Below are 26275 nucleotides of genomic sequence, written 5' to 3'. Positions count from 1 at the left end.
GCTGAAACACTTTGAAACAGTGAATGTTCTCCTTTGCTGGGGTTTGATCACCAACAGACGCACCAGGTGGAAGAATAATAATATGTCGATAATAATCCAAGTGAACCAAAGAACACGATTAAATCCACGTGGAGTTGAAACACACAGTAAAGTTGAATAAATCCGTATCAGACGTTTTTCCAGGTTATATTCCAGTGTTGTGTGGACATCTGGTCATTATTGTAAGTCCCTTTAGTTGTCCTGTCCTGTTCTCTCTCAGCGTCCCACAGCCTAAACCCTGGTCCCTGTTTTACGCACAGACTAGACAGTCTAGTAGTGACCTAGAGCCATTGCTGCAGCACAGCAGCGCCACTCACTGCATGCGCCCCCGTGCGCGCGCTCCTCGTCTGTGCGCGCCGTGCGTGTGCTGGTACACTGAAAAAGAGAGTTGCAGGCTACTATAATAAATTATAATAATAATAATACACGGTGTAACATTTCAATACTTTTACTTCTACTCCATCTCAGAGGCAAATACTTTTACTCCACTACAATTATGTGAAAACTGTATTTACTAGTTACTTTGTAGATGTGGATTATTATTACAAAACATACATTAACCACTTCAGCCCAATACATTTTGGCCATTTGAAAATAGAAGATCTACAAGCTCACAAATGAGTTGCAATGCGACGCATTGTGAGCTTTTTATACGTTTTAAATACTTTTACTCAAGACACTTTTACAAAATTGGAAGGAAAGGTAGCCTACTATTAGACTATTATAGTAGGCTAAACAACAAGTTAAAAAAAGAAAGAGAAAAAGAAAGAAAACAAATATACTGTCAAGTGGCAAAGCTATGGGGAGAGAGAATGAGAGAGAGAGGGAGAAAATGAGAGAAAGGGAGGGAAAGAGAGAGGGGGGGGGGCGAGAGAGAGGGAGGGAGAGAAAGAGAGAGAGGGGGGGCGAGCGAGAGAATGAGAGAGAGGGAGGGAGAGAGAGAGAGAGAGAGAGAGAGAGAGAGAGAGAGAGAGAGAGAGAGAGAGAGAGAGAGAGAGAGAGAGAGAGAGAGAGAGAGAGAGAGAGAGAGGGAGGGAGGGAGAGAAAGAGAGAGAGAGGGGCGAGAGAGAGAGAGAGAGAGAGAGGGAGGGAGAGAAAGAGAGAGAGAGAGGGAGGGGGCGAGAATGAGAGAAAGACGGAGAGAATGAGAGAGAGGGAGAGAAAGAGAGAGAGGGGGCGAGAGAGAGAAGGGGAGGGAGAGAAAGAGAGAGAGGGGGGTGAGAGGGGGAGAGTGAGAGAATGAGAGAGAGGGAGAGAGAGAGAGAGGGAGAGAGATAGAGAGAATGAGAGAGAGGGAGAGAAGAGAGAGGGAGAGAAGAGAGAGAGGGAGAGAAGAGAGAGAGGGAGAGAAGAGAGAGAGGGAGAGAGACAGAGAGGGCAAGAGAGAGGGCAAGAGAGAGAGAGAGAGAGAGAGAGAGAGAGAGAGAGAGAGAGAGAGAGACTTTAAAACACACTGACAAATGCCACACAGGTGTTGCACTCTGCACTTCTCTCAGACATCTGCACACCCTCTCCACTAAAAGAGACATGCCTTCCCTTCCGTCTGGGTGGTCAATATTATTACCATCTCTCTCTCTCTCCCTGCATGCAGAGATCTGGAATGGTACCAATGCTCCATGACAGCAGAATGAAGCATGCTGTTACATGCAGCCTATATCATGAGCTGCTGCAAGCTGCACAGGCTTTCCATTGACAATAGCCGTATACCCACACAGACCTTATAGCAACAGCAACAAATGCATGGGCACGCAGCAGAGGATAACCATTTATAAAGGCTTAAAACTACATTAAAGCGCTCATTCTGCAGTGCTTATTATAACCACCCTGACAACATGAGCGGAATGTACAATGTATGGTCAAATTACACCTACATTCTCCAGTCATTAGCTGGGGTTTGGTATCCCAGGTTCCATTCCCAAATAGACGTGTGTAATTGAGCATGACAAGATCAGACACCACCATGCTTGATGCTCTATAAATCAGTGGTCCTCCAACATCTTCACGTCAAGGACTCTCAAATTAATAGCCCATAATAGTCTCAGATCTAACCATAAACAAACCTGATATGCCCATATAGGCATGTCACAGACATAACCATAAACAAACCTGATATGCCCACATACAGTACATATAGGCATATATGGAGATCCGGTTGTCCAGAGCCACAGATCCAACCGCTATGTACAATATGGTCATGTGCATATGGGACCGACTTCAAACTCGGCGTGCATCGGCAAGAACTCGAGGAAATGCAGTGCGCGCCGCCGAGTTGTTCAGATATCCAGTTGTCCAGAATCGCCGATCCAACCGATATATGGGATACGGGGTATGGTTATTTCCATATTTGGGCATAAAAGGGACACCGGTAGACACAACGGGTGCTCTGACAAAACCCCAGAGACATATCGGTCGGATTTGCATAACGCAGGCGTGAGGGCCACTCCTGCAAACTTAGGAAGCCAATCTTAGCCAATGTCTTGATCACATGACTATAGAGATAATGTGTACAGATGTGCGTGATGTTTGGACAAAATCTGCAGGAGTAATATCAGAAAATGTGTTTTGCAAAAATCTGCCTCTTGGTGGCGCTATAACAGGCCCATGTGAAAAATGTGGGGCAGAGGTTCTGCCCTGGCCTGCAGGGAGTGTGCCTACAAAGTTTTATGCCGATCAGTCCAACGGTGCTGGAGATTAGGCTCGCAGACGGACAGACAGACAGACAGAAAGCCAGACAGCCAGACGCGGACGGACGGACAAGGATGAACCTTCGGCCGTCCGAGCCTTGGGCCACCCAGCCTGGCGGAGACAATGAAGACTTAATGGCAAGACTCAAAGAGGTCCTACATGGAGGAAGGTGGCAGCAGAACTGTCGCAGTGGTCCCAAGTAAACTGCCTCTTCTTGAACCAAGGAGATGATCATGGATTTATGCAAGAAACGGCAGAGGTCCTGTACTACATGGCCCTCTTGATCGATGGGTCAGCAGAGTGTTATCTTTATTACCTTGTTATCTCAATCTGTATCTTATTTCTGCACCTTACCACCCCTTCACTGCACTGTATGTGCCTATGACTAGTGACACATAAACCTTCTTGATTCATTCTTGACTGAAAAGGAAATCCCATGATGTCATATTCCTTCCAACTGTTAAATCCTGACAACTTAAGTCATGAACAGTTGTAGATGATGGAGAGCAGACAGGTTCAAGGACTTCTGAGCACCTTTTTAAGCTTCAAGACAACCCAGACATGACGCTAAAAAACCTGTTAGGAATGTAAGCCTAACATTTTGCACATTCAGTGAATATTGTCAAATACAGTGTGCATTTACATGCAAAGTGGGTAAATTGTTCCAGTCAGAAGGTGCTTTAAAGTTAAATGAACGTCTTCCAATTTCTTTCTGTATACCGGCACTGCGGCAGGTATACCTTTAGAAAGATTGGGAAGTCATTCCCCCCCATATCTCTGTCTGTCTGTCTGTCTGTCTGTCTGTCTGTCTGATGAGACACCTGGGCATCGGTGGGTATATATATCTATCTATTTTCATGTGCCCTGCATCATCAAATAAAGTGTATTATTGTTGTTGCACTCAGAGACCTGTGACAGTCCTATAGACTATAGAGTTTAGTGATTGTGACATTTGTCCTTATTAACCCCAGTGTTTCCAAACGGCAGTCATGGACAAACAAGTCTCCAATTAAAATGCTGTTAATTAACAGCCGTTCCGGATGACCCATCCAAGGCCCATCCAGACAAGATCCGGAAAGAAGAGCCGTTCAGTTCTCTGTCATTGGACAAAAATGTGCATTTCCACGCCACTGGACATACAGCACACTGCAAAAAAAAGAGGATTTTCTTTCTTCCTATCCTGCCCTGAGTCTCAAAGTCTCAGTTATGTGTCTCAATTATGTTAAGTGAACATACAGTATGTGCCAATGGGTTGAGATTGAGATAATGTCAATTGTTTTCAGTAATTAAATATATTTTCACAATTGTAATAAGATCACTCTACTAGTCTCAAAGCTATATCACTTAATTCTAGAGCACTCTTAAAGAAATTTAATTGCAGCTGCCATTCCATTGCAACGGAAACTATCTTGTGCCAATGGCAGATACTTGTTTTCAGATATCTTAACAGAAAAGCAGATTTTTAGGTTTTTTAGGTTAGAGGTTTCATTCTGATTTTAGGGCGGCTATTTGTTGCAGTGTGCAACTCACAATAAACAATGTGTGAGGTTCATTCCAGGAGAAAGTAATAGTTTGCCCTGTGAGGTGGAACGAATTGGCAGCCATGTCCCCAGACACATACACAAAGCTATGGGCAGACCGCAGAGCTATGAATGAACACAAACACATCGCCTCCGGTCCCTCGGATGTGACACTCTATTCCTCTTTCATTTGCTTAAATTCCTACAGCAGAGTTTGTTATTATTCACCCACACACTATAAACTCCACTATCTTCTGCAATGTGGTTGTCTGATAACTCCTCCACACAGTGCAAGCAAATATTTATACTATATCGGTGAGTCTAAATAGATCAAAGTATACACGAGAGGGATTACTATGACAGTGACACAAACTTATCTGTTTACAGTATCTAAATGTTCTCACAATAGTGTTAGACTTTATGGGAAGTAAACGATATACTGCAGATTTCACTGCTGTCTGTGTGTTCCATCAATACACATAAAGTCCGAACCCCTCTGAGGTCAAGATGCAGGTGGCATGGCTGTTTGGGGTGATGGCTAAAAAGAGAAGGTTTCAGTCCCTATACTTCACATGTTGGGTACATATATAACTATAGGACACCGGCTTCCTATACCAAAGATTAGACCAAACATTAGAACATTCCATCAGCTAAACTCTGGCTTCCAAGGGTTGAGGGTTGAATCCTTAGATAGATCGGAGACCTTTGAAAACAGTAAACACACCGCCTTCGCGTTCCATTATTCCGAGCCTGTGTTTTTATGCCTCTACCGACAGACAGCCGTGGCTGGTGGCATTATGTTTTTGGGGTTGTCTGTCTGTCCATCCATCCATACGCCCGTCTCTCTGTCCTTACATCAGTATGTACGGTACGTACGTCCCAACATTGTGAGCGTGATATTTCAGGGACTGCCTTGAGGGAATTTCATGACATTTGGCAAAAACGTCCACTTGGACTCACGGATGAACTGATTCAATGTAGGTGGTCAAAGGTCAAGGCACCGTGACACATGCATTTAATTCCTTTGAAGTCTTCACCACAGTATATGAATCTGGAAAAACAAGGATCTAAACGGCAACGGGTTGGCGGAGACATACAACCATGATGTATTATTTCTAGTTATAAACCTACGGTATGTTTACAAAATGACTGACAATGACGAACCCTACATTATCAGTTGTCTATTATTGGTCGTCAGAATCAGAATCAAAATAGCAGATATACAAGGTCATAGCGCAGCAGTGCCGTGCTATGAGCTTGTAGATCTGCTATTTTTGAAAAATCTAGAACATATTTTGTGCAAATCTTTGAATATATATATTTTTAAAGCGACCATTTTTTACTCAAATCTTTGCTTCTGGGGGTCCCTGGAACAACATATTTTGAGATGGGGGTCCGCGGCCAAATACATATAATTATTGGGGTCGTTGACATGACACAAGACATTTGTAGAATCCCCAGAAGCAAAGATTTGAGTTACAAATGTTTGCTTTAAAAATATATATATATTCAAAGATTTGCACAGATTTTCAAGATTAAAAAAAAATAGCAGCTCTACAAGCTCATTTCTGGTATAGGTAAAACAGTGGGTGAAATTTGTTTTTGTGCAAGCTCTACAACTCTCTGCAAGAGAAAGGGGAGAAGAAGAAGAAGGGGGGCGAGGGGGAAGATATATCAATAAATAACAAACAAATTTAAAAACTAAACAAAATGATCTACACATTTACACATAGGCCTAGTACCGGATATCTTAAGACATACAGTAAGGTGTGGTAAGTGCCTGAGGTAAGACAGTCTGTTATTGTGGGAGTCAGGTGCTGGGTGCTGTGATAAAGAAATCTCCAAAAAGGATATATAGTATTTTGTAATTAAGCCAATCATTGTATTCACGCGAGGAACTGTTGTTTCTTTAGTCTCTGCAGCAGCCTCCCCACGCAGGGCTCTCCTTCTCAGCCAGTATCAAGGGCTTTTGACGGATTATGTGGGAGATTCCTCACTGACAGTGGCACCTCCATAGCCTGAGGTTCCTAAGGTCACAGAATATCAAGAATAATGATCATACTTAGTGTGCTTTGCTTTTCAAAAAACCGAGCCCCTACTTGGCTCGCTTCTGCTGGCAAGGGTTGAAAACGATCCACACACGATCATTATCGCTGTGGAGATGACACGACATTCAGAAAGCACATGTATCTTGATTTAGTAACTCTCGTTTAGATTTGGCTTCGTGGGGCTTATGAACTCCAAATATCAGATAGATAAAGTGATCTCAGTGTACAGCAGTCGATCAATTTTACGACTACGTTTTAGTCACGTCATACCAGTTTAGCAGTGTCAGCTAACAGCACATAACGGTTTTTTTTTTTACCTAATACAGAGAAAATATTGTTTCGATAACGGCAAACAGACAGTGGTGTAAAGTAACTAAGTGCATTTACTCAAGTACTGTACTTAAGTACAATTTTGAGGTACTTTTACTTTACTGGAGTATTTCCAATTGTCTATACTTTTACTTCTACTCCACTACATCTCAGAGGCAAATATAGTACTTTTACTCCACTTCAATTATTTGGCAACGTTAGTTAATAGTTACTTTGCAGATATAAACTATTACGATATAAATTATTACATTATAAAACATACGTTAACCACTTTAGCCCTATTTTATACCTAGGCTGTTTGAAAATAGCCGCAAGCTCACGATGCGACGCGTTGTGAGCTTGTAGATCGGCTATTTTCAAACATGTTAGTACTTTTACTTTTGGTACTTAAAGTACATTTTGATACCATTACTTTTGAACTTTTACTCAAGTAAATGTTGAATTCCGGAATTTTACTTGTAACAGTAGTACTACATTGCAGTATTGATACTTTTACTTAATTAAAACTTTTGAGGACCTTTTCAATCACTGGTTATTATTCATCAAGACACATCTAGATTGTGCCGATCCATCACACTAGCTATAACCCTGCTGGTGTGTTTTGCAGTGTCAGCATCTCTGACTCCGCTTTCTTAACGAGTTTGAGTTCATTCTCTCTCCCTTGTGCACTTAAAAAAAATGCTAATCCTTTCTTTTCCCTTTTCTCCCTTTCCCCCCCACTCCCCCCCCCCCCTTTACTAATTCTCCCTCTTTCACTTTCTCCCCATCTTTTTCACTCCTCCCACAAGCCAAAGCGTGCCGTCACTTGCCGTGACATTTTGTTGGAGGGAGCGAACCACCCTGCATCTTCCTTACCAACCAGTCCAGTCCATGCCGTATGATTTTTTAAGCCAATGGAAACATAAAGCTACATTTATCAGAGTATACAGTATAGAGAAAACAAACGTGGCTTGTTCTGGCATTATGGAGATGGCACGGATGCCAAAACCTCCAGATCACTGGGATTATCAAAGAATGCATGCTAGAGTCATACCAGTCAGCACAGGAAACACAGACTTCTTCCTGTTGGTATGACAGATTAGGTGTTGACTGGCAATGCAGCACCATTATGTTAAAGTGTACAGAAAACGTTTATAGATCCGTTTTCTGAGATTATTCTTTGAGGCATCTCCAGGGAACAGTGTCACATGATACTATGGTCTTGGACTGTATCTGAACAAATTAATCAAACAGTTCATACCAACAGACATTTCTCTTACTGTATTTGTTCTCTGATCTTGATGCAGAAGTGTAAAGTACGTATATTTACTCAAATACTGTACACAATTGTGAGGTATTGTTTACTTTACTGGAGTATTTCCAATTCTTACTTCTGCTCCACTACATCTCAGAGGCTAATTTTACTACACTACAATTATTTGAAAACTTCAGTTACTACTTTGTAGATTTTGATTATTATTACCCACTTCAGCCCTATAGCCTATACAATTCCAGCCATTTGAAAACAGCCGATCTACAAGCTCACTTTCCAAAAGATTTTTATACATTTTATACATCTGAAAACTTGTGAAATGGGACATTCTGCATAATGAGTACTTTTTACTTTTGTTACTTTAAGTACATTTATATACCAATACGTTTGTACTTTTACTCAAGTAAATTTGGAGTATTTCTACATTGCAGTATTGATACTTTTACTCAAGTACAAAATGTGAGTACTTTTTCCACCACTGATGATGCAAATATGTAGAGTACATGTGTATTAGGTCGTATGTCCTCTGGGCAACAGAGTGGCCCGCTACTTAAAGAGGCTCTTCCTGTAATCAAAAGGTTATATAGGTTCAATCACTACAAAAAATAATAATCCCTCTGTGTTTTGTTGATTATAATGCTCTTGATTAGAGTCAACTAAATGACTAAAATACTCCCTTTTGTACCTTTATCCTTAAAGATGATTTATGATTCAACAATAAATGTCAAGTGTTGCATGATATTCTTTTTGGAGATGCATGAAATGAAGTGTATGCCTAGGCTTCACTCTACAAAACAACCTTCGATACTACAATAGATGTGCTTAGACTACCTTGTATTTAGCATTCAGACATCTGCAGTCAGCGAGGCAGTTCTTTGAGTCAGACACAGCTGCACGGAATGAATCTCTCTCTTCACACTGTAATAAAGGCATAATAAATTCATTCAACTTGTGCTCCAGTGACAATCTTTTCTTAAGTGTTTATTTTAAGTTGATGTAGTGCAAAAACATTTGCAATACAGATAAAGATTTATAATTTGTATTATTGTATATCATGTTGCTTTGACTTTGTCTCTGTTTATTCAGTTGCTGTAACATTCAGTAAAAAAAACAAAAAACATTTGGATACCTTCAACTCAATCTTTGGCATAGGTCCTGTTCCTCTTTTCACCACTTGGTCTCGGTGCTACAGGCGTTGGCAGTTGATTTGGCTCAGCTGTGAACCTCTGACAGGATGTGAATCTCTGAGAGGATGTGAATCTTTGCAAGGATGTGAATCTCTGAGGATGTGAATCTTTGCAAGGATGTGAATCTCTGAGGATGTGAATCTTTCAGAGGATGTGAATCTCTGAGAGGATGTGAATCTCTGAGAGAATGTGAATCTCTGAGAGGATGTGAATCTTTGAGAGGATGTGAATCTCTGAGAGGATGCAATTTTATTTTAACTTTAACTTTTTTAATTTTTATCCCACGATTTTTGTAACCCATTTTTTCACCCAGTGCCAAGTATCTAAGTAATCCTGGGCGCTACTCTCCCTCTGCCAGCCTAGGGAGAGCCTAGAGCCGAGCTCATGCCTCCTTCAATGCATGAGAGCTAGCAGGCCGCTTCTTATCACCTGACAGGGGAGAGTTTCCCTGGTAGGACTTAGCACGTGGAAGGAACACGTTATTCCAACCAGTTCCTTTCCCCTCCATCAGGCGCCCCGGGTGACCAGGGGGAGGCTGTATAGAGACCAGGATTACAGCATGTTTTTGTGAGGGTACCTACCATACCCGCTAGGGGACACGGGGAGAAGAAGGATGTGAATCTCTGACAGTGCTGTCTAAGTCAGTGATTCTCAATCCCGGGTTTGATATGCATTAGGGCCACAGACTCCAATATGACAATATGATGTGCGGCTTGTTTTTATTACCTCTTGGCCCTCAATCTACGCTGTAAAATAGTTACAGATCCGTAACTCCTCCAGGATCCCTGGTGGTCCCCAGATGTTGAGAACTACTGGTCTGTGTGAAGGGCGTTCTAATTGCTGGTTGTATCTGTTGAACCATGCAGGGGTCAGTCCACTTTCAAGTAACTGGCAAGGTGGAGATACGTTATATTTCTGTATTGGAAGACTATTCCCTCAGTCAGTATGTGCATAATAGTATGATCAGGGTCCTAATGAACTACTTCCAGTAGCCAACAGTAAAAAAAAAACGCTGGTTATACCAGGGATAATGATAATATAATGATGAAACTATAACACTATTATGTTCATGCAGGAGCTAAGCTGCCTGGTTCGGAGGAGGAGGGGGACACTTTATAATCAGCGTTGCCAGATTCTGTGAGAGAAACAAGCAACCAGGTCTAGGAAAACCAGCCCCAAAAGAAGCGACTATGGGCCACGTGAGCACTTTAACATATACATCAGCTATTTTCAAATAAAGTCTTGCGGGGAAATTATAATAAGCAGATCTGGCAACCCTGTTTATAATGGTTTGATTCAAGGGAATGAGTCAGTCATATTGAACCTTATGCAAAAGGATTAACGATGCAAGTTGGGAATGCATGCCCCGCCCGTTTATGCAAGGTACTTGTTGTCAGAGTACCTTGCATCCCCCCCCCCCCCCCACACACACACACACACACACACACACACACACACTCTCTTCTGGAATTTATAGATATATTGTGATTATTTGGGGAAGTTCAGGTATGTGACACACTATCATTACATACTATCACACAGTATTGCAAAGTACTGATACAAACCACACAGGGACACTGTGCATTGTGTAATACCGTTGCATAAATTATGACACAGGTTCATAATAATGTAATCAGCCCACTGTCAGCTCCAGCGTTACCAATAAGGATTAAAATGTGCACTTGAAGTGTATGGAGCAAGTTAACCCATTCAATCCAGGAAACCATCCATGTCATTTTAGATTTTATATATATATATATATATATATATATAATATATATATATATATATATTATATATATATATATATATATATATATATATATATATATAATATATATTATATATATATATATATATATATATATATATATATATATATATATATATTATATATATATAGCACATTAGTTGGTTGGTTATAAAAATAGCAGATCTACAAGCTCATAGAGCGTCACTTCGTGCCGCGCTATGAGCTTGTAGATCTGCTATTTTTGTGAAAATGTGTGCACATTTTTTAATATATATGTATATATTTTTTAAGCGAACATTTTAAACTCAAATCTTTGCTTCTGGGGATCCCTGGAACAAAACATTTTGAGCGCGACCAAATCCATATCATTTTGGAGGTCCTTGACGTGAAAAACATAAGTTTTTCAGAAAACAGTTAAAACATTTTGTAGAATGGGCCTCAGTTCTTAATGGGTTAAGGAGTGAGGGGTGCAGGAGCAGCTGGTGAAGGCCTGGTGGAACCAGCCTCTACGTATATACATTACTACGTATGTGCCTGCAGGGACATTCCACTACACAGCCTGGGTTAACACAGCCCAGAGGTTCCTGCACGCTACGCTACGCCACGGCCTCCTGGACCTCCCAGCACCCAGCAGGGTACAGCATGCATGCATTGCACACACACACAGTACAGTGTTGCCAGGTCTGCTTAGTATAAGCGCCTTTGAGCTTGTTTTTCTGTGAAGTCGCTTGTAAATATTGGTAGTTGCGGGTTGCGTTTTTTTGGGGCTTGTTTCCTAATGTTGTTTAAACCAGTGATTCTTAAACTGTTTCATGTCGAGGACCCCCAAATTGTATTTTTCTGCGAAACCGCAAATGAAAATATTTTGTGCCAGATTTGTGTTGTTAAAATGTTTCTAAAATATGTCATTTTTTTCCAAAGATTCTGTTGAAAATAGCAGATCTACAAGCTTGTAGATCGGCTATTTTCAAAAAGCTGATGTAAATTATATTATGATTATATTATAATTATATATTTAAAGTTCTCGTGTGGCCTATAATCGCTTCTTTTGGGCTTGTGTTCATAGACCTGGTTGCTTATTTTTCTCGCAAAATCTGGCAACACTGATACTGTACAGTACAGCCGCACACAGCCTAATGGGACGGAAAAACGTTAAAGAGGCTAACGGCCTACTTGGTGTTGATAACACTGCACTTCAAAGTGACGTCCTGTCAAAGGTAATCTGGTTAAAAGGCTGGAAAAAGGAAAGAGAGGTCGAACTTGAGCATGAACCCCACCAGGTGTATGCAAAATAGAGCCACCATAACGTAAAAAAAAAACTGTTTTTTAGAAATGCCTCTTCCTGGATTAAAAAAGCAAACGGGTTTTTATTGATCCTTTATCATTTAATGCAGGGGTCTTCAACGTTTTCAGCCCAAGGACCCCCCAGCTGAGAGAGAGACAAGGCAGGGACCCCCTCTATATCGTATACAATTGTGTTTCTGATTCAACATCTTTTGTTTACGTGGTATGCTCTTTTTTCCCTCTACTCCTATACCTCTTTGCCAAAAGTAGCCGATCTACAAGCTCACAACGCCTCGCAGCGCGAGGCGTTGTGAGCTTGTAGATCGGCTATTTTTGGCTAAAGTTCTCCTCAGAAAAGGGATGCTAGGGTTCAAGTGGTTAAGGTAGAATAAAAAATCCTATCACACAAAGATTTGGCGGACCCCCTGTAGTAACTCTGAGGACCCCCTAGGGGTCCCGGACCCCCTGTTGAAGACCCCTGATTTAATGTCAACATTGATTGCCTGATAATCTCTCAAGACTGTCAGCACTCTTTCACTGCCAGAATACATAAATCACCCAGTGCCAGCGATTTTCTTACCTTTTCAAGTAGTCACAGAATATTTATCTTTAGTGTGATCGATCCCCTGATGGTTGGTAATCACGGAGGGTTTCACTGTGCGTCCGCGAGAAGAAAAAAAAAGTCAATGCGATCCTCTGGTCGCTTGTTACAGGCTGTTGAATATAGCTCGTCTCATCCGAAATGCAGGGAGAAAAAAAGAAAAATTGTTACAGCCGTTTCCCCAAACACGCTAACTAGGAAGGGAATGGTGGTGGGGATCTTTCAATCACGTGGTCTCCTGGATCTGTGTGACTTGAAGATGAAAATGGTCACTCGCGTGTTAGAGAACAGCGCCACCTGGTGAAAAAAAAAAAAAAGTATTTGAAAAAAAAGTATTTGGCAGTCTGGACCTTTGGAAAAAAAGTCATAAAAGCCGTCCTTGGCAGTGAAAGAATTAAACATGTAATGTTGTTGTTAGTAGGAATAAACACAGAAGCACCCGGGAGGGAGTGCACTAAGAAAGGGGAGGAGACAAACAGAATCCCTGTTTTACACAAAGAAGGAGGTGGTGCCCCCAGAGGCAAAAACGAAGGGGGGGGGGGGGGGGGACCTTTTCTCTTTTTCCTGAATGGGTTCCCAGATTGATTGCCCGATTGCTGAAAACGCCGTTCTCACCTGCTGCTGTGGAGACCTGTGTGGGACAACAAATAACACAGTGCAAAGTGCAAACACATACGAGTGACGAGCACTTGAGTGTTAATAGGGAATCCTTTAATACTAAGGTACAATACAGAAAAATCAGAGGTCATCAAAAGAAAACAACAAACAACAACAAAGTAACGTGTCTTTTGTGCCCTTTCTTGTCCCATCAGGCGGGAGGGAGTGAGTGAGGGTGAGAGAGCGACACATGGAACATGAATTAAGACACAGAGAATCATTCTAGTCTCGACAAAGAGACGATCTCTATTATTGAGCTGATGTCAGTATAATGGTGAAGAGAGGGGTCATTCAGGAGGCTTTTTTTGTGTGTTTAGTTTAAAGTGCATCAGTCGATAAAGTCCCTTGTGGCTTTCTCGAGTATGCTGTACTGTAGCTTCAAGCATTCTGGACTCCAGGCAGGTGAACCAAAAAAACAACAACAACTAAAAAACACTATAGCGTCTTCTCAGTGAAAATGTACATTCAAATCAAGGCAGCCTCGTAACCTTGCAACCGTTTCAAGACATCTTTGAAAATGGCTCTACTACATCCATCTGGAAGAAGAGGTACTGAAGAGAGAAATAAAACAGTGTCCGTCTTTGAAGACCGTGGGTGACCGTGACCGATGGAAGTCTCTGAGGTGATGCTCGGTGTCGTTGTGATGTGTTTGGTACCGTTGTTGAAGTGAGGAGAGCGAGATCTGAGGTGTCTCATGTTGACCACTCAAACCCTACATACTCGGCTTATCAGAGTCCCCCCCCCCCCCCCCCCCCACCCCCAGAGGTCAATACTAGGCACGCTCCTTTTTTCACCCCTTTAAACCAAATCTCTTCGCTGAAAACAGGCAATCTACACGCTCACAACCCGTCGTCATTGCGACGGGTTGTGAGCGTGTAGATCTGCTATTTTTGCTGGGTACTCGCCCCCCAGAATAGTAGGGGTTCATGTGGTTAAGGTGTTAGTGAGAGAGAGAGAGAGAGAGAGAGACCTGTCGGTCCCGTTATGTCACTTGGTCTGTGAGAGCCTGGCGAGGCAGGCCTGGCGGAAGGACGAGCAGTCCTTCATCTCCAGCACGCAGTCCCTCACCATCTCCACGAACATGGCGGGCCACAGCTTGTGCAGGGCCTCGCCCTTCAGGTTGGTGTCCGACGCCCGCTGGACGAGCTCCCGGAGGTACTGCTCCGTCGTGGCCGCCCGCTCTGACGACTCTGGGGCGCCCTCCTGAGGGAAAAAGGGAGAAAACCCCCAAAAAAGAAGAAGTAAAAGAAACTGTAAGTCAGTGGCGGCCCAGGGGTGGTGGGAGTGTGGCGTGTGCTGTAACCACTGTTGTTACAATCTCAGCACTTTGCAATACTAAGTTATTAACGTCCAAACAGGAGGGAAATTGGAAAGCATTACTTACATCTATAATTTCGTCTACATAATACATCTACCAAGCGTCCCAGACTCTTCTTCCTCATGTTTATGTGCTACAGCCCTGCTGCTCATTCATTTAGAATGAGCTGAGTAAGCCCCCCCCCCCCACAAGTATGCAGATAATGGAAGTCAGCATTTAAACACTAACCCAAAGCCTTCTAATCCTACATCTAACCGTAAACCCAATTATCTTATATAATCAAAGAGAAATCTTAATCGCAGTCTGACTGACACAGCAGCTACATTTCTTGCTCCAGCTTCTCATTTATTGTGGGGCATGTAAACACTCGTCACTGGATTAGAGAAGACAACATCAATGGATGCAGGGAAAAAGATCTGTCTTAAAAAGGCCTCTCTAAGGCCCTTTTATAATTGACTAGGCCAGGGCGGAGCGATGCCTATTGGGAACGATGCCCGATTGGGAATGCATGCATGCCTCTCTGGTTATGCAAGCTGTTATCGGGAGCACTTAGTGCAGAACCATTACCAAAGTACTTCAAGTTCCAGTCTATGACGTCAATACTATGATGACATATTGATGACTCAGGGATCTTCACACATATGCACAGACAGACAGACAGACAGACAGACAGACAGACACAAGCAGACATGCATTTTTATAGATATAGATGTGGGGGGGGGGGGGGATATTAACCCATTAAGACCTGAGGCCGCTTCTAAAAAAATTCTAAATCCTAACTAATAAATAAAATCAAGATTTTTCAAAAATAGCTAAAGAAATCTAAAGTGACACAGATGTGTTCCAGGTCTAAATGGGTTAATACGATCCATAACATTTTAAATGTCCACAAATCCAGAAACGACTTCCCAATCTTTCTAAAGGTACCTGCCGGTATACAGAAAGAAATTGGGAGACGTTCATTTACGTTTAAAGCACCTTCTGACTGGAACAATTTATCTACTTCACTTAGGTCAAGGTCAAGATCAATTACTGAATTTCCTGTTTTGAAAATGTCTTTGCTTGATTCGCTCAAATCTAACCGTTCTTGCTTTTGATTCTTGTTTTATATAATTGATTGTATTTAGATTCTGATAGCTCATTTTTATTCAAATGTTTGATTTTTTTTTGTGTGTAACAGGTGTAGAATGGTCTGGGATGGTGTGATAGTCCTCATGTGTATGTTTTGTCGTCGTTATTGTTGATCGTTATGTGGTTGTTTCTTGTCATTGTTTGTGCCTTGTGCCTGAGGGCCCTCTGGAAGACGAGATGATGCATCTCAAGGGGTTTATCCTCCAATCAAATGTTCAAATAAAAGATACAGTTAGATGGTGTCACTCAGTGGTGGAAAAAGTACTCACATTTTTACTTAAGTAAAAGTATCAATACTGCAATGTAGAAGTACTCTGTTACAAGTAAAAGTAAAAGTATTGGAAATTGGAAATACTCAAGTAAAGCTGGTGTCACTATCTGACAAAAAAGCTGATATCAGTTCAGTGTGACACGTTGTGAGAAGGACATAAACACGGCTCATAGACACTGACCTCCAGACTGTCTGTGCTGCAGTCTCTGCTGGGGTAGTTGAAGAGCGCCCGGCTCAGGCCCTCTCCCAACAGCTTCCCGTTTTCTCTCAGCTCCTCTGGGCTCAGCCCCGCCCTACGGCCACGCCCCTCCAACAGAAACTGCAGCTGACGCTTCCTACAGGGAGAGAGAGAGAGAGAGAGAGAGAGAGAGAGAGAGAGAGAGAGAGAGTGGTGAGGAGCAGAAAGAGAACAAGAAAGCAGGGCAGGAGAGGGAGAGGGAGAAAGGGAGAGAGAGCGAAGGAAGGAAGAGAGAACGATACAGAAAAAAAGAAAGAGCGAGAGAAAGAAAAGGGAGACGGCGGTGGTGGAAAAAGTACTCAAATGTTTTACTTAAGTAAAAGTATCAATACTGCAATGTAGAAATACTCTGTTACAAGTAAAAGTGTGGAATTCAAAATTTACTTGGGTAATAGTACAAAAGTATTGGTATCAAAATGTACTTAAAAGCACCAAAAGTAGAAAGTAGTCATCATGTAGAATGTCCCTTTTCACAAGTTTTCAAATGTATACAAATCTTTTGAAAATAGCAGATCTACAAGCTCACAATGAGCCGTATAGCGACGCATTGTGAGCTTGTAGATCGGCTATTTTCAAATGGCCGAAATGTATATACAGTAGGGCTATAAGTGAGTAACGTATGTTTTGTAATTACAATCAAAATCTACAGAGTAACTAGTAACTAAAGTTTTCAAATAATTATAGTGGAGTAAAAGTACAATATTTGCCTCTGAGATGTAGTGGAGTAGAAGTAAAAGTACTGAAAACTGGAAATACTCCAATAAAGTAAAGTACAGTTCTTAAGTAAATGTACTTAGTTACTTTACACAGCTGGGAGAGAGATAGAGACTCAAGGCAGTGAGGTCATAAGCAGGGCTTTTATAGGCATCAAATAACATTGTCGTGCTGCATGTCAAGTCTCGGGGGAATTAACTAAATTGTATCAGCTTGCTGCTCAGCATTAACCCTTTGAGACCGGGAACGCATCTGTGTCATTTTAAGATTTCTTTGGCTATATAAAAATAGCAGATCTACAAGCTCGTAGCGCGGCACCAAGTGCCGCACTACGAGCTTGTAGATCTGCTATTCTTTTGAAAAATCGTGAAAATGTGTGCAAATCTTTAATTTGAATATATATATGCTTTTCTAAAGCGAAAGTTTTTAACTCAAATCTTTGCTTCTGGGGATTTTACAAATGTCTTCTAAATCCTAACAGGTTTTTTTCCTAAAGTTTTTTTTTCTTTTTTTTGGTTTGGTTTTCTAACTTTTTTCTTGTCAAGGACCCCCAAAATATGTATTTGTCTAATATATAATAATAATATTTTGTTCCAGGGACCACCAGAAGCAAGGATTTGAGTTAAAAAACTTATATAAAAGATTTGCACACATTTTCACGATTTTTCAAAAAAATAGCAGATCTGCAAACTCGTAGCGCAGCACTCGGTGCCGCGCTACGAGCTTGTATATCTGCTATTTTTGAATAGCCAAAGAAATCTTAAAATGACACACATGCGTTCCCTTCCCGGCCTCAAAGGGTTAAGACATAATTTCAAGACTGACAGAGGACTAGCACTGGGAGCACCAAATGAGTGCCAAACATAGAATGACTTGGAAAATGCAATTTACTACTAAAGATACGGCCTCATTTTAACTACTCTCCAGCTGGCATCCCTATTTTGGCCATGTCATTATGGCGATACTTGATAGCAAATCTACAAGCTCACAGTCACAACGCGCCATGATGAAACAGCTTAAGGGTTTGTGAGGGCTTAAGTGGTTAAATTCCTTTATAAATACAAACCTCTTGTAATGTTTTTTTATCATCTCTCATCTCTGAAGCAATAAAGCGACATAATCTTTATTCGGAACAAGGTAGATCTTTCTGAGCTTACACATTGCAACTAAAGGGATCGACCTGTATAATGAGGTATCAACTATATGAATATTTTTGATCATCAAATCATATTATGATTATAATATGCTCCCTTCAAAAACAACACCATGTAATTGTCACTTCTCAATCTCAAACGATGAAAAATACACACATAAAAGATGTGAACGACAAACTGCCTCTGAGAGATTTTTGCCTTCAGATTTATTTGGCTATTAAAAAATAGCAGATATACAAGCTCATAGCGCGGCACCGAGTGCCACACTACGAGCTTGTAGATCTGCTATTTGTTTTTTAGATCATGAAAATGTGTGCAAATATTTGAATTGTTTTGTTTTTTTAAGCGGATATATGTAACTCAAATCTTTGCTTCTGGTGGTCCCTGGAACTAAATATGTAACAAATGTTCGCACCATTTTTCAGACATAGCAGATCTACAAGCTCATAGCGCGGCACCGAGTGCCGCGCTATGAGCTTGTAGATCTGCTATTTTTGATTAGCCAAAGAAATCTTAAAATGACCCTGTCTTAAAGGGTTAAAATAACATACGTGTCTATTTTTGGATCATCATAAGCCTCCGTGCAGCCCTTCTCCTGCTTTCCGCCAGTCTTTTTTTTTCCCCCAGTATATTAATTCACTCCCATCCGCGGCGGTTTGAGCAGCAGGATGTATACAGATGTAGAGGACATTATGAAAAGGATGTCGGCTACACAACATGCTGCTGTCTATCAGCATTAACACAGCACTGTACCAACACGTTCCACACGACTCTGCCAGAAGTGCCAAATAGTCATTTCACTTAGAAAGCAGGCTGCAGGCGGAAAATACATACCTGCTGGGATAAGTGTTTGTGTACGTGTGTGTGTGTGTGTGTGTGTCAGAGAGAGAGAGAGAGAGAAAGAGAGAGAGGGGTGTGTTTGTGTGTGTGCGCGTGCGTGTGCGTGTGCGCGTGCGTATGCGTGTGCATGTGAGTGTGTGGGTGTGTGTGTGCGAGCGTCTGTGCGCGTGCATGCATGTGTATGTGTGTGTGTGTGTGTGTGTGTGTGTGTGTGTGTCTGCGTGTGTGCGTGTGTGCGTGCGTGCGTGCGTGCGAGACTGTATTAGTGTTTGCTTGCTTCTCTATGTGTCGGTGTGCTCACTGAAAATAACACCTACTGTAGAGCAAGGGTTCCCAAACCTTCCAGACCATGACCCCCCAAAGTAATCATATTTGAACTGGGGGACCCCACCCCCCAGCCTGACAAACACTAGGAATTTTAGGAGTTGAGGCATTTCATTTAGTTTGACTCGGTTCCACAGATAAATATCGTGAAAATAGCTGATCTGCAAGTTCACAACGCAAAGCTAATCATCTGGGGACCCCCCAAAAATCATTTAGTATTGTAAAAGATAAGAGGCAAATACAGTTGGGTACACATCTATCAGATATCAAAGCACCTTCACATCTGCTCTCAGCGCAAGCAGGGGCAGTTTTACTCAGAGGCCCAGTGATCCTGACAGTCAGCATATTTGTGTATATAAGGTGATGCTGTCTGCAAGTGTGAGGGCATAGGATTATCAGACAGGTCAAGGAAACGTTCTAGCCTGATCTAAATCGTTCATGTCTTCCCGACCATTCTGCAGACCAAAGCTCTTTACACACGGGAGGCGTGATAAATAAAGGACCGCGGGCAAGTATGTAGCAAAAGCACATCAAAAAGTAACATTTATTGCTAGAGTCTCGACTCAGGTAGAGCAAAGAGCCCTGAAAATACTAGCATCAGCACTAGTACAATGCCATTTTGACAATGCCTGCACTTCCTGGTATTCTAGCACCCCTAATATCCTCAAAACAAAGCTACAGACCTCTCAAAACAAAATGATTAGATTTATCCTTAAGCTGCATCTCAGAACTCATCTTCTCCATGCCCATTTTCCTATCCTAAAGTGGCTTCGAGGAGAGAGTATCTCACGTGAAAACGTGTGTGCTGGTTCACAGGATTGCAAACAGTGTAAGTATCTAGTCAACTATTTGGTGAAGGTCAGGGACACCCCATAGGTATGTTACCAGAGGGAGCTCTACAGACTTTGTACCGTGCCGATTTAACAGCTGTAAGGGCGAGAGCACGTTCTTACACTCAGCAGCTGTCATGTGGAATGGGCTTTCCTAAAAGTCTCAAAGGCCAAGTTTAAATCTTCAAAAGATGGCTGAATGACGGCATGACCTATTCATAACTATGCCCTAATTGTAACATAATCCAGATATATCACTTTTATATATATATTACTGTTGTGTATTGAACCATCTTTGAAAGGACCGCAATAGAAATAAGCCTTCAAGGCTTTTTTGTGTTCATCCTTTTGACTATTGTATGCACGTGTTTTTTTTTTACTTGTACATGCAAATGTCAATAAAGAATTCAATCAATTCAATTCCAAAAAATAAAAACAGGTTGATCTCTTTATTCACAATGCGGAAGCTCGGAAAAAATGTACCTTGTTCAGAATAAAGATTATGTCACGTTATCACTGCATAATACTCACGTTCTGTGTGAATGTAGTCATAACAACAGTTTGAAAAAAAGATATATTTTTGGCCAAATTAATCTCCCCCAAAAGTTAGTAAATAAGAGGCTTCGTACTCTGCATATCAAACAGTATACTAGTATGTTTCATTCTATTAGTGTACAGTGCAATAGAGGCCTTTGTAACGTGCCCAGTAGGATGTGTCAACATTGTGTGGACAACAGTAGCTGACATGTGTGGTTGAGTGGAGTGTAGCCTCGATCTCCAGGCTTTTATTGTTTAGTTTTGCTAAAAAATAAAAGCCTAGAGGAGCGCGTCGGTGTACCGGGTATGGGAAGTGTTTCATTTCCCCAACCAACCAGAGTGCAGTGGGCGTCGCTCGTAATGTTGTGTTAACGGGGCGGGGGGTTGACGGACAGATCGGCGAACCAATGGGATCAGGCGCAATAGATCTGCCATCTTAAAAAATAAACTAGGATGTGGATCACAGGATCCACGTCAGGATGAGACCACGCCCACATTTGGAGTCACACGTCATATTAGCTATGTCGGCCAGTGTTGCCAGATTCTGTGAGAGGAACAAGCAACCAGGTCTAGGAAAAACAGCCCAAAAGAAGCGACTATGGGCCACACGAGCACTTTAACATATACATCAGCTATTTGAAAATAGCCGATCTACAAGCTCACAACGCGTCTGTAGATCGGCTATTTTCAAATAAAATCTTGCGGGGAAATTATAATAAGCAGATCTGGCAACCCTCATGTCGACTCGTATACGACTGACGTCACTAGAGATCCACATTGAAGCCATGATGTTCTCATGTTAATCCCAAGATCCACATGATTTGATTTGTTCGTGTTTTCCTATGATGATACGCCCAACAGACAGGTTTGAAGTGGTTAATAGCTATCATAATATTTGTCCTGGCTACAGACCAACAATAAAACATGTAGCACTTATAGCCATGTAGTACAATCCCCCTCAGAATGATGTGCCCACCCCCAATGACTGCTGACATTCAGTGGTGGAAAAAGTACTAAAATATTTTACTCAAGTAAAAGTATCAATACCGCAGTGTAGAAATACTCTGTTACAAGTAATCAAAATGTACTTGAGTAAAAGTACAAAAGTATTGACATCAAAATATACTAAAACAAAAGCACTCATTATGCAGAATGTCCCATTTCACAAGTTCAACATGTATACAAATCTTTTGAAAATAGCAGATCTACAAGCTCACAATGCGTCGCATCGCGACGCATTGTGAGCTTGTAGATCTGCTATTTTCAAATGGCCGAAATGTATATAGGGCTGAAGTGGTTCCTGCATGTTTTGTAATAATAATCTAAATCTGCAAAGTAACTAGTAACTAAAGCTGTCAATAATTGTAGTGGAGTAGAAGAACAATATTTGCCTCTGAGATGTACTGGAGTAGAAGTAAAAGTATTGAAAATGGGAAATACTCCAGTATAGTAAGAATTCCTCAAAAGTGTACTTAAGTACAGTACTTGAGTATATGCACTTAGTTACTTTACACCACTGCTGACGTTTCACCATATTGTTTCACAAAACCACAAATGACCCCAGTCAGTCCTGATGCATAGAATTGATGGGGTTTTCCTGCTTTCTTAGAGATAACACAATGGAGAGAGTCGGACACAAAGGTGAGAATATAGTGAGAGGGTGTGAGAAGCATGTGCTCAACTGGTTGAGAAAACACAGTGCCTCAAATTCAACATTTTATCATGATAAAGTAAGTGAAAAACGTGTTTGCACAGGAAACTATTTCGTATAACAGCCAAAACAGGGATGATAGTCAAAGAACCAGAATTAAAATGAACATTAAATCCTTTGTCTTCATTTTGTCACGAGGCATAACAATACAGTGCCTTGCAAAGATGACAACAATGAAAGGGAAAGGGTTAAGTTCATAGCAAGTTCAAGTGCATAGTGAAATCTGGAGTGCTAATTTAACAAGCGGGTAAAAATGGACCAGTAAGGGGTCAATTTAACACTGAGGATTGTGTGCTCATGTAAGGAAATACAGCAGCACCGACTGCACAGTGTTTCTGTCTTCTCATTTGAGAGGAAAGGGGTTATAAATTGTGTCATGCTGCTCCAGGTCAGAGCAGAGGTTAACCTGTACTTCATACGGCCCAAAGTTACGAAGTAATATGTTTTGCATATGGACTCAAGAGCAAAATTCCCTATAGAGCAGGGGTCTTCAACGTTTTTCAGGCCAAGGACCCCTTTAGCTGAGAGAAAGATGAAGCAGGGACCCCCACTACTATATAATATTGTTTAAAATTGTGTTGCGGATTAAACTTTTTCCTAGGTTTCTTAGACAGCTTCTTAGACTTGTTTGACAGCACTGTCAAGCGTTGTGTTGGATTCATGTCGATGTGTATTTTCAGACTGACGAAAATACACATTCATCTGGCGCTTAAACTGTAGACCTTTCACTCTGTACTTGGTCTGTTCTTCTCTCCCTCCACACCAAACCTCTTTTGTGGAAAATAGCCGATCTACAAGCTCACAACGCCTCGCAGTGCGAGGCGTTGTGAGCTTGTAGATCTGCTATTTTAGGCTAATGTTCCATCCAAAATAGGGATGCTAGGGTTCAAGTGATGAATGTCAAAAACGAAGTTCCTATCACACAACGATTTGGCTCCCCCCCCACCCCCCCCCCCCCCCGTAGTTGAAAACCCCTAGTAGTAGTTGAAAAAGAAACTGTTGAAAACCCCTGCTCTAGTGGCCACACCACTGCAAGCGCTGGTCCACATCCTGCACCACTCTGAGGGAGCCCGGTATCATGATGAAAGCTGAGGTGTCCACCGCTCCATCCCCGGGACACTCCTCTCTTCACACAAACACACGCACACACACACGCACACGCCGCGCACACGCACACACACACACACACACACACACACACACACACACACTGACTGACACAGCCCTGGGGTAGGCCACCCAGCCTGGCGAAGGCCTGTGCTCCGAGGAGTGCCATTTAGTTAATGTATACAATGGGAAGCTCCAACCAATGTTTCTATGTTGATAATACAACCTAATGAGCTTGTGAGCTTTCTCGCCTTGTTCTATTTGTGGTTCTCACAGACAAAACACAGCAGCACAATTACTAGATTTTTATTTTGTTTACAGTCACAATCATAATGTAGATGTACTTAACAATTAATGAATGAATTGAATGAATTAATGAAAAAGTAGTTCATGAGCAGGTTAGTATTTAGAAACTCTTCCCAGATCCTGTAACAAACTCTACACTAACCATTAAAGTGAAGTAATTAAACCTCATCAAACTCATGTCTGAACTTAACCACCTGCAAGCTACAACCATCTGATCACACCTCTGATCAATAGACATAGAACAAAATTCACTGCAAATCATTTCAGATAAAGTTGTGTCAAATCACCTGCTACAAGAGTGGCCTTGAGAAGTGATCGTTTCAGCTTACACCTTTACAACAATTAATAGGATTACAGGCATTTTTTTTTATCATCATGAACAATAATGTTATTCTTATATCATTTTCTTAATAACTTTTTCTGTACCATGAGTAATTCAATAATAAACAACAACATAACAAATAGCTGAATAATTTTGAATCAGTTTGTCTGACACAGTGGAAAACGTACTATTACACACAGGTCTGGTAAGAGATCTATCCTGCTCTCAGAACCCCTTGAAGCAAGGCAGTTTCCTAGCCTTGTAGATGTAGAGCAAAGGATGAGCAAACCCTGACATCACAACGATTGAATATGTGATGGTCACAGCAGCAAATTGGATGGAATTAGACATGACAGTTACAACAACAGTAATTTGGCACAGCACAGTCACTACCGCTACTATCAAGCTGATCAGAATAATTTTAAAAGCTCTTCCCTTCATGTCGTTTCCCTCCCCTCTGCCCGTCTGTCCTTCTCCTGGTCCAGGCTGTTTCAGAGCTCTGAGGACCGAGAAGCAGCAGAAGGACATCACAGAAATGCACACAATGCTAAAGCACAGAGAGACGCAACTCAAAACTGTCACTGTCGTTGTTAACCAAAGCCGTACGGAGCTGACTGCAAGACTCATCAGCCAGACAACGCAGCAACAGGCCACCCTGTACCGAAGAGCTTTGTACCTGAGAAATACCACAGGGTGAACCACCGCTATGTAACGCTCCACACAGATACAGCACTGGAACCATGGAACAGAGTAGAAAAAAACAAAAGCAGAGGCAAAGTCATAAATACGGTAAAAAACATAGTTGTGTGTGAAGAGATTTGCAAAGTAAAAGACAGAGGCCAGGGAAGAGATGATCACAGTTGCAGTCAGGTTGAGATAAAAGAACTCTGAGGCTATCGTCCCACCAGCTCCACTCAGTATCAGCCACAGAACGTAGCTGTTGATGGGGAGACCCAGGATGATGTAGATGGATTTGACAGCAGTTAGTAGTGCCAGGCCGGTGTCGACCTCTGAGGATATGAAGGGGATGGAGGAGTCGGTGCTGTTTCCCTGGGTGTCGTTCATCGTAAGGCTGTGCGTGTGCTCTGCAACTGGTTCAGAAGAGAAAAACATATTGGCTGGATTTGAGTACAGTTAACCTAATGTAACATTGACACAACTAAACATGTTGAACAACTCTGTCTGAAAACAACAACTATTCTAATGAACAATGAGCACAAGGTTAAAGTGATCTCACGTTTTAGATGCCAGCAGAGAGTCTCAGATCTCTGAGTCGGGTGTTTTGGTGAAGTCTCTTCTTCAGACAGTCACTGTCTTCCTGATGGCAAATCCTCCAAGTGATGTTCTCTCTACTTCGCCTCCTCTAACCATTCTCTTCCCTCCTCATCCTTCCTCTGTACTGCTTGTTGTACAACTGCACTGATAAGCATTGTCACCTTTCTTTTGCATATTGAATCACTATGCAAACTTTGCCTTTGGCTAATACTACTAATACTTAGAGCCTGGGATTCTCAAATCCTGGGGGTCACACGACTACTCTTTCTCTCTATATCACTCACTCGCACACGCGTGTATACGCACACACACACACACACACACACACACACAGACACACACACACACACACACACACACACACACACACACACACACACACACACACACACACACACACACACACACACACACACACACACACACACACACACACACACACACACACACACACACACAATTGTCCCAAATATATTGGGACAATTGTCATTTATAGTCAGGGGATTACCAGTACCTAGAAATGTCTTCACCAATGTGTTTGTAAAGTCTCTAGTCACACATAAAATAAAATAAAACGCATAACAAAACGCATAATTCACCTCTCCGAGGGCAGTGTTTCCCAAAAAATGCATTAAAAAATAAATAAAAAGAAATGCTTTTTCCATTATTTCTTGAAAGCTTTTATTAAATAAGGCTTAAGTGGTTATTTTTTTATTTAGGTTTGAATCCCGGGAGACACCATATTTCTCTTTTGGGTCTCAATAAGAAAGCTTTTGAGAACCGCTGCCCCAAGCAGACCAGTGACAGCTGCTGAAAGTTGGGGTACATGTATTCTTATACG

At 41.7% G+C, this 26275-nt stretch overlaps 1 protein-coding gene across 1 annotated transcript in view; it reads right to left on the bottom strand.

Annotated features, from left to right (window-relative positions):
- Positions 1 to 14194: 14194 nt before the first annotated feature.
- Positions 14195 to 26275, bottom strand: part of lrrc49 (leucine rich repeat containing 49) — a gene marked incomplete at its 5' end in the record, with an annotated part of 102001 nt that continues 89920 nt past the window's right edge. The window contains 2 exons of the mRNA XM_084055482.1: positions 14195 to 14559; positions 16258 to 16411. Coding sequence (XP_083911608.1) covers positions 14344 to 14559; positions 16258 to 16411 — 370 coding nt within the window. The 3' untranslated portion in view covers positions 14195 to 14343. The remainder of the gene's footprint in view (positions 14560 to 16257; positions 16412 to 26275) is intronic.

Source organism: Gymnoscopelus microlampas (assembly GCF_963454915.1).
Source record: "Gymnoscopelus microlampas genome assembly, chromosome: 1".
NCBI lineage: Eukaryota > Metazoa > Chordata > Actinopteri > Myctophiformes > Myctophidae > Gymnoscopelus > Gymnoscopelus microlampas.
Note: the sequence above shows the minus strand (reverse complement) of the source record. Positions and strands in the feature narration are given on the sequence as shown.